The sequence below is a fragment of the Terrapene carolina genome, unplaced genomic scaffold (genome assembly GCF_002925995.2).
Source record: "Terrapene carolina triunguis isolate 2854851 unplaced genomic scaffold, T_m_triunguis-2.0 Scaffold88, whole genome shotgun sequence".
Lineage (NCBI taxonomy): Eukaryota > Metazoa > Chordata > Testudines > Emydidae > Terrapene > Terrapene triunguis.
Window position 1 is genome coordinate 19,825,697 of NW_020664439.1, and position 15,621 is coordinate 19,841,317.

General features: G+C 39.9%; 1 protein-coding gene across 1 annotated transcript in view; it reads right to left on the reverse strand.

Annotated features, from left to right (window-relative positions):
* The window catches only part of SLC9A9 (solute carrier family 9 member A9), a 341,581-nt gene extending 331,321 nt beyond the window's left edge, over window positions 1-10,260 (reverse strand). The window contains exon 1 of the mRNA XM_024214834.1: window positions 9,933-10,260. Within this exon, the coding sequence (XP_024070602.1) occupies window positions 9,933-10,107 (175 nt within the window). The 5' untranslated portion in view covers window positions 10,108-10,260. The remainder of the gene's footprint in view (window positions 1-9,932) is intronic.
* Window positions 10,261-15,621: the final 5,361 nt, after the last annotated feature.

Here is a 15,621-nt window from a genome sequence, read left to right on the forward strand (position 1 = left end):
ATAATGAACAATAAAAATGGAAAGAAAGGAAAGAAGGATGCTGTTGTGGTTAAGACACAGAGACTTGGATTTAGTTCCTGGCTATGTCTACGCTGCAGCTGGGGATGTATGTTTATACTGCAGTTTGCATAGATATGCCTGTGCTAGCTGTACTCTAGCTACCTTGCTAAAAATAGCAGTAAAGACATGGCAGCACAGGCTTCAGTATGGGCGGCACAAGCAAGCACATGCTTAGGGGAGTCAGGCGGACTTGTGCAGCCATGTCCTCACTAATATTTCTTAGCGAGCTAGCTAGATTAGACATACCCACCTGAGATTTAAACAAGCTGCAAATCACACCCCCAGCTGCAGTGTAGCTATGCTGCTGACCTCCTGTGGGACTTTGGACAAGTCACCAACAGTGTCCCTCAGATGGAGAAAATAATACTTCCCAATTTGCCATGGGTGCTGTGAGGATTGTTGATAATCAATGAGTTCATTTTATTTATTGATAAGATGTCAGATACCTTCGCTCAATTGGTTTATTGAACATAGAGAAATCAGCACAGATGGAAAAGGGTTAATACTTTACATGATCCTGGGAAGTAGTTCTTGCAGCAGTTTTCAGCATGTCTGCTCCAAAGTGTGTGCTTAATTCAGCTCATATTTAGGCTGTGTCTACACTTAAACTGCTACAGCAGTGCAGCTGCGCCACTGTAGCGCTTCAGTATAGCCACTCACTACAGCAATGGGAGGGGCTCTTAGTTTAGTTAGTTAATTTCTCCCTCCCCCTCCCCCCAAGAGGTGGTAGGTAGTTCAATGGCAGAATTTTTCTGTCGCCCTAGCACTGTCTACACTGGGGGTTAGCTTGGCTTAACTACATTGCACCCCTGAGTGATGTAGCTGGGTCAGCTTAACTTTCTAGTGTAGATCTGGGCTTATATGTCCCTTATTTATGACAGCAAAAAGACTAATGCCTCTCACTTCCTTTTCCTTATCTGGTTTTTATTTGTCAGGTTATATGACATCTGTGCCAACTACAAACAATATTATTCCAAATGTTAATAAATCATAGAGTACAAATAATATTAGGCCATGAAAACCTACCGTAAGTGTTCCCAGCACACAAAACTACTAGGCAAAGCTTAGACATCATGCTTTTGACCAATCAATGGAGCATACATCTTGCTTTTGGCAAATAAACAGAACATACAAGGCACAAAACCAATAATTTAACTATGAATAAAACCTTAAAAGTACACTATTAAAGCTAATCTTGAGAATAAAATATTCCAAGATACACATTTAGCATAAGTACAAAAGTATGCTGGGAATTTTTGGTTCTTAGCTTAGCATAAGCCTTCTGGTTCATTCTATAATATTGACTAATAGTATAGATCCATAAATACTTGGGAAATATTCAGATACAACGGTGATGAAGGCCATTAAGTATCTAGATTTTTTTTTAGAGCCCTTTGGAAAATATGAAGGAAATTTAACCATAGAAAGTAACCCAGAGGAGTCAGAAAATTTAGAGCTAATACTGAAGTTTCATTCAGTACCAAATACTATGGTGATGAGAGTGGTATAAATGCCTAGACAGACAGACAGATGGAACAATCTTGTTGTTGGCCAGTTTTGCAGAGGTCTCTGAACAGTGGTTGCCTCTAGCATATCAGATTAGATGTAATATTTTAGCTTCATGGAGTAAGGCAAAGATGGTGTAATGGCAATAATGCTGACTATACTTTTAAGGAGGGATGTTTTCTTTAAATCCCTCAGGATTCACACCGCCAACTAAGAGTCCAAAGGTTGCTTCCTGAGGTCGTATGAAATGTGCATAATAAATCAGATAATAAATCTAGCTGTAGTAAGAGGTAGCATATAGACTTTCTGAAAATTCTTGGGGGGAGGGAAGCAGGCACTAAACGTTCCAATGCAAAATATTAATACCATGATGGCCAACCCCAAGAGTTCAAAAGTCAAGAGTCAGACCTCAGGAAGCCATGAGAATGAATTGGTTAAAACAGTTTGGGGTTTTCAGTCTGACTTCAGATTATTTAACCTTTAGGGGGAACTGCCTATCTCACAAGGTATTATTACAGGTTGAAAATTCAACCTTAAATGCACATGCAAAAATGTGGACCTTCCCACTGGGTGCTTGGAAAGGATGCCACTCACCCTCTCTCAGTGGGTGGGAGAACGATCCCCCTTGAGTGGGAGAACGATCATCCTTTCCTCTCCAGCTCTCTTTCCCTCTGTCCCAAGCTCTCAGACCCTTCTCTCAATCCCCAGACCCTATCTGCCATCAGTCTCAGCCCTTCTTGTGCATTCTCCTTCCCTTCCCCTTCAGTCTTCTGCCATGCTTGTGCATTCTCTTTCCCTTCCCCTTCAGTCTTCTGCCATGCCACATTCTCCCTTCCTTTCCACCCACCAAAGTCTACCTGAATGGCCCTCATTTCCTGTCCCCATAGTGGGCTTGTCTGCTCCCTCACCCTCCTTTCCTACCCCTCTAAATTCTGCTGTCATCCCATATTCACCTGCTCCCTCACTGTCCTTCAATATTAATTTACTCCATACAGTGTTCTTGCTTAGCTTCAAAATTCCCTTGACCCCATATTAACCCACTATCCCCCTATCCTGCTCTGCTCTTCACCATTCCATACCTGCCCAGTCTCCCCACACTATTTCTCCCTGATTTCTGACAGCATGTAGGGCAGCCATCTTCCTTGAGTCAACCAGGACTCTCTCTTACTGAAACAATGGGAGATAGCTCCTACTAAAGATAGCCACTATCTCACTATCACCTGCAAAGGTAGTAGGGAAATGACAGCCATTTTAATTGAGGGGATCGGCCTGTGACTCTCGGATGGCAGTCATGTTTTGCCTACATAGCCTCTGTGCTACCATTGAATAGATCACTGCTTCATAAAACACTTTGAGAAACCTAGTATATGTTCTATACATAAAACCAAGTTCTGGTTACTGTTTTAAATATATGGGGACTGTCAGGGAAGTCTGGGATCAGACTACCTGCAACAGGCACCTATAAGGGAGAATGAGCCAACTCAGATCCACCTAGAAGTAACAGACTAACACGGCTGCTACTTTGTAACTAGAAGTAGCTGAATCCCTAATCAGTTAGTTAGTTGTGTTACTAGGCCTTAGGTGTGGGGGGGGGGATCATAGAGACAGGAAGCTCCTGAGGAGAGGAGCTCCCAGGACAGCTCACCAGAAGAAGGAGCCTGGCAGGCATGCTCCTAGGGACAGGGAACTCCTAATCAATGGCAGGAAGCCCAGCCTCTCAGGAACTACAGGCTGTCCCAGAGAAGAGCTGCAGTTGGCAGATCTCTGCAGGCCCTGGCTCCAGGGAAACCTCCTCCTCAGGCAGTGGCAAGAGACCTAACTCCAGGGAAGGGACCAGAGCCAAGGGAACCCTGCTGGAGGGGAGTAGGAGACCAGGGAGAACGCATAAATTGAGACTGACTCTGTTTCCCATCCAAGATGTTGTGGTGAAGGTTTGCTTGTATTTTCATTGGGCCTTTGATTAAAAAACTAGACCACTCAGAAGGGTCATTGTTCCCTACATAAAGCCACATTTAACTTATTAACGGCACATTTGGGGAAACTGAGACATGGTCAAATTGTGTTCTCTTTTATACTAGTGAAAGTTCATTAATTTGGCTTCTGGGTTATATTATTTCAAACAGCAGTGGCAAGTTTAAGATGGGAAGCTACAAGGGCAACTCTTATTCTGTGTCCTGGCAAGATATGATATCTTCAACTGTAGTCACAAACAGTCTTCTGTGAGTTTTCTCTGTTGGGACAGATAATATTCAGAAATGATTAGTCTGGCATTTCACTGAACTTTTCCAAAGAAGTCACACAGTCCTGCAAACACTTAGGTACCTGAATATATTCATATATGTAAAGCTGATCAATATGTGTTTGCAGGAATGGTGCTTTTTAAGGTCTTAAAATTATCGTCAAGCTTGCTGTAAGGAAATAAAAATCAACATTTGACAAAGACAACTAGAATTCAAGCTTGTGTTGCTTCTTTCTCCTAGTGTGGATCCTATCCTCAGATGCAATATAGGTCTGGGTAGCATACCGGATGCTTAAAGGTATTGTCAATGGTTTTAAAGTACAAATAAAATAGGCAATTTTGTGTGAGTATCAATAGACATACAGGGATGGCTAGCATTAAGTACAGCAGATGTTGACAATCAATATTCTTGGAGCATTAATGGAGCTTTTGAGTCTCTTGAGTTCTCAGAGGAACGTTGTGATGTTTTAAATTTGAAGTATAGATGGATTCAAATCCCTAGATTCAGAAAATTAATGAAAGCTCCATAGAAGGATCTATAAGAGACAATTGCTGTATCACTTCAATGTTTCTGGAGACCACTTAACTATTGCAGTCATATTATTCCTTAAGAAATAAAGCATTTACCATAGGTCTGATTTAACAATATACAGAATATAAAACCTCAGGAAAAATAAATATTTTAAAGTTTGTGCATCATCATCAACTCACATACATTTCTGCTTTGTATAAAATATTTAATATTTCTAATATAGCTGTACTCAGAGGCTCTAGTCCAGATACTAATTAAAATCATCCCCTTTTTTAAACATAGGCTAAAGATGTACAGCATATGCCTTTCTTTCTGCTGCCTCTACCTTCCCATTTATACTGTTCTCACCAACTCCAAAAAAATTTATTTACAATAGGTTCTAAAGAAGCATTCAGAACACACTTAATAAAAGCAGGACTAATATTTTCAATATCCCTTGCAATCACTGTTCCCTAACACTGCAACTAAATATGGAAATATTTTCAAACAGTTCTCTGTGTTTAATATATGGGGCACCCTATACAAAACATACCTTTAATACCAGGTACACATGACAGCCCCTCATATGTTCCATTAATTTCAATAGGATGGGAACCAAATGCACAAACCCAGATTTTAGAATGGAAGGTCAGCAATGACGCTGTTAAAAATAACAAATTGCATGTGAACAAGTCAGGAAAGGATTTATTCACATAATAAGAAACCAGGTAGCACTATTACAGGTTGCTATGCTGTGAGCACAAGTAAGACAGCTTCAGATATGATAACATCAGTTGAATATGGAGTTTAGTCATTAATACGGAGTCTTATCATGCAAGGTTGAGAGCACGCCACACTGAGTAGGAATCAATCCCTAACACTCTAGAAGTCAGAATCCAATTAGGTCATCACTTCTCTTCCCAGGTTCCCTTTATCCAAGACGTTTCCCTTCAGTGACTAGTACTGACGTTCGGACATTTCCTTTTTAAAAGTGACTATTCTGATGCTGGATTGAATCAGAAAAAAGACACTTTAAAGTGACAGGTTGTTGTTTTTTATTGCATTGCCATTTGTTTCTCCTCTCCCAGAAGCACCCCAACTAGAGGCCAAACCTGATTCCATTGAAGTCAATCGGAATTTTGCCAATGACTTCAGTGGAAGCAGGATCAAACCCTTAATCATAGATAATAGTGTTGGAAAAGACCTTTAAGATCATCAAGGTCACACTCTCATATCAAACAGGATATTCCTCCCACTAGGATTTTATCTAGCTATTTCTGAACACCTCTAAATGAAGGTGACTCAGAAACCATATATGGAGTTCAGTCCATTGCTTAATTCTCCTGACTGTTAAATAATTATTTTAGAGCCGACCTGCATTTCTTCACGTTTGATTTAAGAACATTACTTCTCTTTTATATTCCAACTACAAAATCCATTCTGGCTATGGATGTTTCTCAAACTTGTAATATATTATGCAACCTGCCTTGATCATCCTTTTTCCAGGCTCTAAATTATACCTTGAAGATCTCTTTTCATCATTCATACATTAATTGAAAAAGGGAAAATTGTGATTTTTGTCATATTACCCCAAACTATGGATTCCCATTTCTAGGACCTAATCCTATTAGGTTCTGACCTCCCACAGTCCCTTTAAAGGAATTGGGAAATACTCAGCACTCATTCAGAACCTCAAAGGATCAAGCTTGAATCACCATTTTTGCCCCACTTCCAGTAAATAGTTCCCTGAAAAAAGCAGTTACAGTTTAGTGTCTTAGGATAGTGACTGTAACAGCTCTTCCGATCTGTCTTGCTGGCTCTACTACTGACTTGCCATGTGACACTAGGTATGTCATTTAAGTTCTTTGCACTTGATTCTCTACTGCATTATTCTTGTTTTACATCAATAAAACTCCATTGATTACAACAGAGTTACAGCAGCTTAAATCTGATGAACCAGAGTGATGAATCCAGCCCTCTGTGCCTCGGTTTATTTGTAACTGGAGTTTGGTGCTGATTTTCAACAAGAAAGCTCTAGCGGCTTTGGGCCCCCTCTACCTGAGAGTATGTTTACACTGTGGGACTATACTGACATAGCTATGGTGTCATACCTATGCCTGCATACCCCTGTAGTGTAGATGCAGACCTACTGTCAAGGTCATCATTTTCAGAAGTGACCACTGATTTGGGTGCTCAGTACGAGTCTGATTTTCAAACCACTGATTTCAATTGGAGCTGTGGGCTCTCAGCACTTCTAAAAGCCAGTCCCAAGGCATTTGCTGCTGGGCACTCAAAAGTACCTTTCAAATTCCTCGAAGGAAGGGCCATGTTATGTAAGTGTTATTGTTAGAATAAAATGGTTAGAAGTGTAAACGCCAACATTTCCTCCTGTCCATGCTGACACTCAGCTGCTTCTTCACACCTCATTCAACTGCCTGCTTTGGCACTGGCCAACCCCAGAGCATTACCAAGAATGCTACTGTTGAACCTAGCTACAAGAATCAGAGACACAAATTCGGTGGGAGATTGGAAGGCAAACCAATGAATGAATCTGCATTCTTCTGTCCATGGGGCTTAGTGGCCTGAGTTGTGGGTGCTCAGCTCCTCACAGGATCAGAGCCTAAATCTGTCACACCTTTATGCTAATTTTCCTCATCTTTCTCTTTGACCATCTTCTGCAATAGCACGCCCATAAATAATGGTCACACACTGCATTGCCAACTGTTTCAGACCCAAACATCTTTCTGTGCAACTGTCGGCAAACAGCTGGCCAAATACTACTCACTCATAAGTAAACAGACCTGATTCTCCATAGCTTTGCAGACTGTGTATTCATGTAGAGCCTGAAAATGGATCCAAACAGCAGACATCTGTGCCTCCATACAATGAACTATGGAATCAGGGCATTACGCCTATACAAAGTAGGTGTAAAATGCTACCGATCTGATTGTAAAATCTGGTGTAAACGGCTACACAAGTTTCAAGGCAATGGAGAACCAGTTCTCATGGTGCTACTCAAGCTTGACTGCCATGTAAGTGAGAACAGAATTTGGCCCAGTACAAGCACATGGTTCTGTAGAGATTCCTACAGGTGATTTTCCTCTGAAGTTGCTGGTATTGATCTGTTACAATTGTTTACAATTGAAATGCTGGTTTCCTTTAACCACTCCTGTTTCACACTGCTAAGAATATCTAAAGCCACACCCAATATTGCTAGGTGCAGGAAGGACTACAGCTTAAGCTTGTAATGCATATGAATGGGTATTTCTCTTTGTCTGAAGTCTGTCATAAATAATAGAAGACTAAATGGACTCAGTATCCTTTGTTCAGGAATTTCTTAATACAGAGCTTCACTCAGGCCTCAGCGCTGGTCTCAACTGGCAAGTGAATTTAATGAACTCTAAAAGGGATACTCTGCTTAACGGTATTCATGGCTACACAAGGTGCAAGACAATGACAAATATTCCACATTGCAGGAGTTGAAAATGTTATTGACATTAAATGCTCAGAAACAACAGCGATGGGCAGCAGTATAAAACACTAAGATAGGAAACTGACTTTTTTTTAATGAAGTTGGATTGCATTCCCTACCCTCTTTTTGCTTTTATATCAGTTTTGATAAGGTACGTTCAAAACGAACCAGAGATGGAGAACCCAAGTCACTAAATTCGGATCCAGTCCAAAACTTAGGCAAAAGTATGGGGTGTTTGAATCTGAGGTTTTGGTTTGTGTCTAACACAGCAAGTAACATTATCAGTTGTACACAGGACACCATACAGAAGAAGGAAAGAATGCTAAGGGGAAGGGTCTTGTGTGTAAATCCTAGAAAAATGTTATATTTTACACGTTGGCCATAATGAAAATATTGCGTAGTATTTCATTGATTTCCCCACATGCAGAGATTAATAGCAAAAAATAACAGGCAAATGTATATAATCATCTGCAATTAGAGGTGGTTTGTACAGTATAAAAACTATTTTAGTAGAACTATCTAAACTGTGCACATCAATGCCATTATTAATGGTGGTGAACTGTAACCTTCTACCAAGAATTGCTTTTTAATCTCAGTTGATTTACTAGCAGTATATTATGCACATGGGACATAAAACCTGAGAAGTTAGAGATAAAATAAAATAGGGTGGATTGTCACATAAGTTCCTTTTCCACCACTCTAGTTATTTGCCAGTAAAGAGTTACATTATAAAACATAATCTTTCAAAACAGAGGCAGGGACAGGTATGAAGGAAAGCAACACTCACTCTTCCCCACCCACCTATTTAGAATAGCATGAGTGGCTTGATACAAGATTGTTTGTTTTTTACTTTCCTCAGGTCACTGCTAGAGGCAGGAAGTGACCTAAACAGGTTATCAGGTCACATATCTGGTACAGAAGGGTAAATCCTGTGTTCCTATGACTTTTCAGAGTTCATTTGTGTAATTAACAGTTTTAAACGGACAATGTTAAGACTGATAGACCTCAGCTCTAACCCTCCAATAAACTCTAACCCTCTTCCTTTAAAAGATACCGCTTAAGGTGGAAACAGCTACTGACCTTCAAATTTATAGCTCCAATGGTCTTAAAATCATGGGCTTTATTATCTCAAGTTCCATGCATGCACTGTCAATGACTTCAATGGAAATATTGCATGCAACTGACAGAAAAACAGGCTCAAGTATTTTTTAGAATATGCAACCTTAGAGTATGTGAATTTCATAATGCATGGGGTAGCATCATGACATTCATAGGAAAGTCAGAGTCACAGATGGTTTGTGGCTAGGATGCACAATGTATAAAGTGATAATTTGTATACCTTTTTCCAGCCTTGACAGTGTCATCAGGACACGTTTTGTGGAAAGCAAAATGGAGATCACACAACTTTTCTGAAAGTGAAACAAGAGTGAAAGGAAGGACTGGGGAAATAGCCTCCCCCCCTTCCCTCCATATAATAATTAAACTGACAGAGACCTTCATCGCAGCAGGCTACGCAGAAGGTCCTATGCATAAGTTAAATAAAATATTGGAAAATTTCATCAAAGAAGATTAGAACAAGAGAGGCAAACTGAAGTACAGATACGATGGAAACATTCAGGGAGGGTCAGAGAGTGACTTCTCAAAATCTGCTTTTCTACAATACAATGAAAAACAAAACAAAAATCTTCAGCTAGTTGAAATTGCATCAGACCACAGGGCTGGACCCATGAGATCCTAATAGATTCCTGCTGTGACTTAGTGTCACACTATCATGGGATATCACACACAAGTGTGCATTATATTCAAATGAAATAATCTCTTTCAACCCGGTATTTCATTCTTATTTCATTCAGGCATCCTATATTCCCATACTCCCAAAGGGTTATTAGATTCAGATCTGTCCATGGAAGTACATTATCTGCACAGTGCTATGATAACCTATTCATGACATTTACTCCATTGACAGGTCAACCTATATCTGCTTTGTGAGAGTTGAAGAGTTACATTTTTTACTGCACATTTCAATAGGCTAGTGGCATTTCATTCAGTATCTTTTCTGTGCCTTGTCAGCACTTGAGCTCAAGTGTCTAATTATACACATGCAACAAGTTTAATACTAAACTGACACTTGAATTTGTACTCACCATAAACCATGGCTCCTCCAGTTTCATGCAAAAAGCGGAATCGATGATTTTTAAATAACCAAATTGTTAATATTGTAAGAATGAGCAAAAAGTTAAAGACCAGCAATTCCACAGCTCCCTGATGATAAAACTGATCCTCATCTCTTGCTGACATATATTTCCTTAATTTCTCCATTTCATTCCCATATGCGAGTACTTAAAATAAAGGATGAAGAGGAACAAAATGCAAAATAAAGAAAACACCTCAGGTTAAATGCTGTATCATCAACTTTGGTAAAAGAAAGTCTAGACACTACTGAAATTCACAAACACATCTGCTTTATTTGCAGCCTCACGGCAAACTCCCCCAGCTCAGAATTCAGCTGGATTCTAGTTACAACTTCCTGTTTCTCTCTTAAAGCTGTCCTGTCTCATTTGTAATGTTATGATTGCATCACTATATTGTTCTTGTTTTAAATGGAGATCCATAAGGTTTGTGCAATTTGAGGCTCTGTGAACCTATCAAACCTCTGTGACCCTACCAAAAACCATGTTTGGTTTGTTTGCAAAAATTAGTTTGTGTCCACAACACTTTGTTACTGTAATTTTTTAAAAATCTTTTTCATAAAATCATAGTAGGAGAACCTTGAGCATCTCACATAGGCAAACCCTAATTAATGTTGAACAAGTGGCATAAACGACAAGTTGGTTATGTTTTTACAATTAAAAAACCCTTTCCATTTTACCACTCTACAGTGCTAGTCTTAGGCAAGGAAGCTTGGGGTTTACTACAATAGGAGTTTGCCTGCATAAAGACCAAATAAAAAATGAATGAAGATTGCAAGATTCAGGGCCTAATTCTGCAATGAGCTCTGGATGGACAGACTCCTGGGGCACATAGTGAAAGCAGGGGGGCTGCCAACGTGAAGCTCATAGCACCATAGTTAGAAAAACACAATACAAATTAAAATATATTTTTTCATCATTTATGCTGCTGGCCCATTTCCATTCACTGTAGGCAATAAAACTGGCTACTTTTATAGCCATTTCTAGTCAATTTCACTTTCAGGTTGTCATGTCCTAGCTCAATGCTGCAATATTTGAGCTGCAGACACTGGAGGAGAATATTCATGTGTTTAAATACCACCTCCAGCCATTGGAGTATTATAAAAGAGAAGAGCAAAGCATTTCTCTTTGTCTCAGATTCCATACAAGTTTGTTTACAGAAAGCCTACATTTGCTGCCAAATTTGAACTGACGGTGCCCCTTCAAACTCTTAAATGTCAGTGATGAGTCAATTCAAAACGAATACATAGGCAGCAATGCTGCCAGCTGGGCTTGGTGGCCCCTGCTCTGCACAAGGTGTCCACAGCTCCAAGCAGACCTTTCTTCTCACACAAGACTATGGCTTCTTTGTCCGTTCTGCAACCTCTCAAACCATTTTTATATTAAGGGGCAATGGCCTGGTCACTATGTATAGCCAGTTTCATGGTGTTTCCTAACTCCTCTTCCCAGGGAGTTTCTCTGTAGAAGGGGATGATATAGCTCCATACAGTTATTTTTTAATTCACCTCTCTCTTCTTTCCTACTCCTTTTTGCATAGTCACCCTGTATTTGTGTTTTTGCTCTGCTCTTCCCCTCTGCCCCCCACTGCACCTCATTTTCTCCTTTGGATGTCTCTCTTCTCCTCTGCTCTGTTCCTCTCATCACTCACAGGCAGGGTGTAAACTCAGACAAGGACATTTGAATTCAACTCCATCTGCTGAACCCATGAAGTCTGGGTGAATTCAAAAATAGGCAAAGCCAATTCACACATCCCTTGTTATAAGACAGGAATAAGTAAAAAAAAAAAAGACAAAACTTAGATTTTGAGTTAGACAATTGAATATTTATTATCCATTATATTGGAAACAGCAAAATAATACATGAGGATTAGGTGGAGGGATTCTGATTACACTACTGAAATAAAAACTCTTCCCAGAACATTAGAGCCAGATAGGCAGAATGATATCAGTGTAAGGGAGGGACATTTGCACATTTTCTCAGTTCAGAAATGAAAGTGTTCGTAGTACTATGACTATGTGGTATAATGTATTAGAAGAAACAACAGCACTCTCCTAATCTGCACATGGCAAGTTGCAGGAAGTTCTCATGTGCTGTTCTTCCTGCTTGTTAAAAAATTAGTTTAAGAGTAGCTATGCATGTTTGATACTGCAGCTTTTCACCAAGACAGCCTAAACATGTTACAGGTGGCAGGAACTTTTTGCAAATCAATGGGACTATGGAATCTGGCCCATAGATTGTATCTCAAATCACTAATGTTCTGAATGTCAACAAATCAAAAAGAGCAAACAATAAGGCAGTTCTGTGTTCTATGGTTTTGTCTTTATATCGAACCGAAGAAGCAATAAATCATGTGTACTTGGGGAAAAAACAGAAGCACTTAAAGTGTTAGTGTCTTTAATATTTGAAGTACAAGACTTTTGCCCACATAAACAGGGCCTGTTGAAGTCTGAGGCAAGAATTCTGGTATCTAACCTCCCTTTCCTGTGGTAGCACAATGATGCTTTTTGACTATTGGTTGCCCATATACAAATAACTTCTCTGACATGAAAGGATTCTGACAATAACCACAATGATTCTGTCTTGAAAAACAATCATCCTTTCTGACTATACACTGATTCTTTTGAACCATGGTTCCAAACACTAAATGCTATTGTGTATAATGATTTTAACAGTGTATAAATGTGCATTTTTAAAGGAAATGTTTCCTGTTTCCTAACAATCATGTAATTGAGATGTTTTTGCTCACAACTTTTTTTAATTAAAAAAAAAGAAAGAAAAAAGTACCTTACAAACATTGTTCAAATTCTTTGCTGGTGTAAATTGGAGCCAATGGAGCTGTACCAATTTATACAAGCAGAGAATTTGGCCAGTATATACGTACCCAACACCCCACCCCACCAAACAACAAAACCTGCATTAAAAGAAAACTTTATAAGGTTGAATAGTCAAGCACTGAAAAGTTAGGAAATGAAAGAACTGAAGTTGTTTATGCAATGTTAATTCTACACCTTTGCGCCTACACATAATTACATTGTCAGATATTTTTCCATAAGACTGCTGCCACGTTCAGCACACAAATTGATGGGTCACAGTGAATAAGGCAAATGTTCAGTATTTCTTATTTCCATATTATCCAATGTGTGGCCCCATACCTTACATGCTGTTCAACATCCAAACATAGCACTGAATATAGAATTATTTCCTCGTGAGCTTTGTTATGGTGCTCATTGCTGGAGTATCTGACTGCCTCACAAACATTAAGCAATTTATCTTCACAATTTCCCCTGTGAGACCAGAAAGTATTTTTCAATTGGAGAACTGAGGCACTGAGAGATTAAGATTTGCAGCAGTGTCCACTAATTTTGGTTGACTCAGTTATTGGGGATCCCTGCTTGACACTTAAGGCCTAATTTTACAAAAATGTTGAATACCTGCAGTTCCAATGGCCTTGACTTGGAGCTGTGAACTCAGCACTTCTCAAAAGGGTATCCAGAAAATGAGGAACATACAATTAGTGGCCAGTTCCGAAAATTTTGATTCAAGGTCCACTTTCGGTAAACACTGAAACGTGCTTAGCTCTATGGATGTGAGTAGTCCTACTGCAGACAAAGGTTCAGGTCTAAGGCACTTGCCCACTGAAGTGAAAAATCTGGGCCACAGGCTTGTCTACACACATTTTTTTTTTTTTTACGGCTTTAACTATACTGATATAATTCAAGTGGCACAGCTCCCCTGTGTGAACACAGTTATGCCAATATAAAGGTGCGTATAGCTTAGTGCTGTAAGGGAAAAGAAATACTGCTAAAGCACCTTTCTACTGGTATAACTGCATCCACACTAAGGGTTGTGCATAATTAAATATTTTGGTACAAAAATCACATCCCTAAAACAAAATTGTTAAATCAATACAAAAACGGTGCCTAGAACAGGCCTAAGTGACTAGCTCAACATGTAGCAGGGCCAGGGATAGAATAGAGTTCTTGTGGGGCCCCCTGTAGTGCTTTATCCACAAGACCATTCTTCCTATTTCTGCAGTTCCCTGCCTCACTCTCCTTCCAATGTTTATAGCAAATCTTGCGTGGGTTTTAGGGTAGGTCTACACAACAACTAGACACCCACGGCTGGCCCGTGCCAGCCGACTCAGGCTCAAGGGGTTCAGGCTGCAGGGCTGTTCCATTGCTGTGTAGACTTCTGGGCTTGGGTTAGAGCCCAAGATCTAGGACCCTGCAAGGTGGGAGGGTCCCATAACTCAGGCTCCAGCCCAAGCCCGGAAGTCTACACAGCAATGAAACAGCTGCGAAGCCAGAGCCCTGTGAGCCCGAGTTGGCTGGCCCGGGCCAGTCACGGGTGACTAGTTGCTGTGTATACATGCCCTTACAGACCACAGCCTCGTTCACTGACCCAATCAGGCATGACTTTCAGTCAGTTACTGGACTACTTTGTTAGAATAGATCATATTTCTTTCTTATTTGTGACATTTTAGGTCCAATTTCAAAATTGGGGACATTCCCTCAGGCCAGACCAAACTCCTTTAGTGAATTACTCATCATTCTCTCTCAGCAACCCCGGGAAGGGCTGTTAGACCGAAGTACACCTATCAAAGCATATCTGGGCTTTTGCAACAGACCACATCAATCAAAGTGGGAGCTGTCAGGCCCAAGACAGAAATACTGGATATTCATTCAGGACTCAGGATCAGGGAGGACGATAAGTACCTCTCAAGATAATATTCAGCACATTGCAAGATTGGGCCCCCAGAGGTTATAGCCTTTCAGAAATGTAAGACGTAATTATAAATCAGCTGTCCAGACATAGCCATCTGTCACAGTTGCTCTTCATGAGAAATCCAGATGTGCAGTCCAAAAGTGCTGTGTTTTGCTTCTTTTCAGTCTACATTTTAATTATTTCTTCCTGAAGCAACGTATATGTTTTTATCCTTGACCTCAACTGACACTTTAGAAGTTCAGTTAGCATACTGCAATTTTTAACAGGCATGTCCATGATGCCTAATAAACTATCATTTTTTAAAATGTTTTCAGTTTTCATGTTGATTACCTGAATCACAGCATTTTTCAGCCAGCAAAAGGATACAGTCTAGTGTTTTGTGCTAAGCTTTTTTTTTTTTTTTTTTTGGTTTTGTTTTTTACATGAGCTTTCTCCCCCTCCTCTCCATTCCTTATTTATTCAAGCAATTTTTTTGGTCAATATCTGTCTCTCCGTCCACATGCTGTCTCAGACTGGCCTGCTGCATAAAGCAGTCTCTGTGAATTCTCCTTGACTCATAAGTTTTCAGATTTTTGGGTACAGGCAATACACGTGCTATTAAAAATGTTCTGTTTTAAATGAGGAAGTCAGAATTACATTTTTTAAAAGTTCTGATTTGTACTGGGACCTCTCTGTCCTGACTCAAGGACTGACCCTAGACACACATGTTTTGCTCACAGGTAATCCATGCTCCATTCTGATGATGCAGTTTATTGGGATATTAAAACTCAGTCTAGATTTGGAGTGCTATTGGACCAGTGCCTTCAGAAAGCTTGTGTTCCAAGTTTACATAATTCTGGTCAATTTTTCACTGCAGTATTTTAAAACCAACTAATAAATGAGTTAGTCACAGGATATGCTGTGGAGGAGACAAACTGCA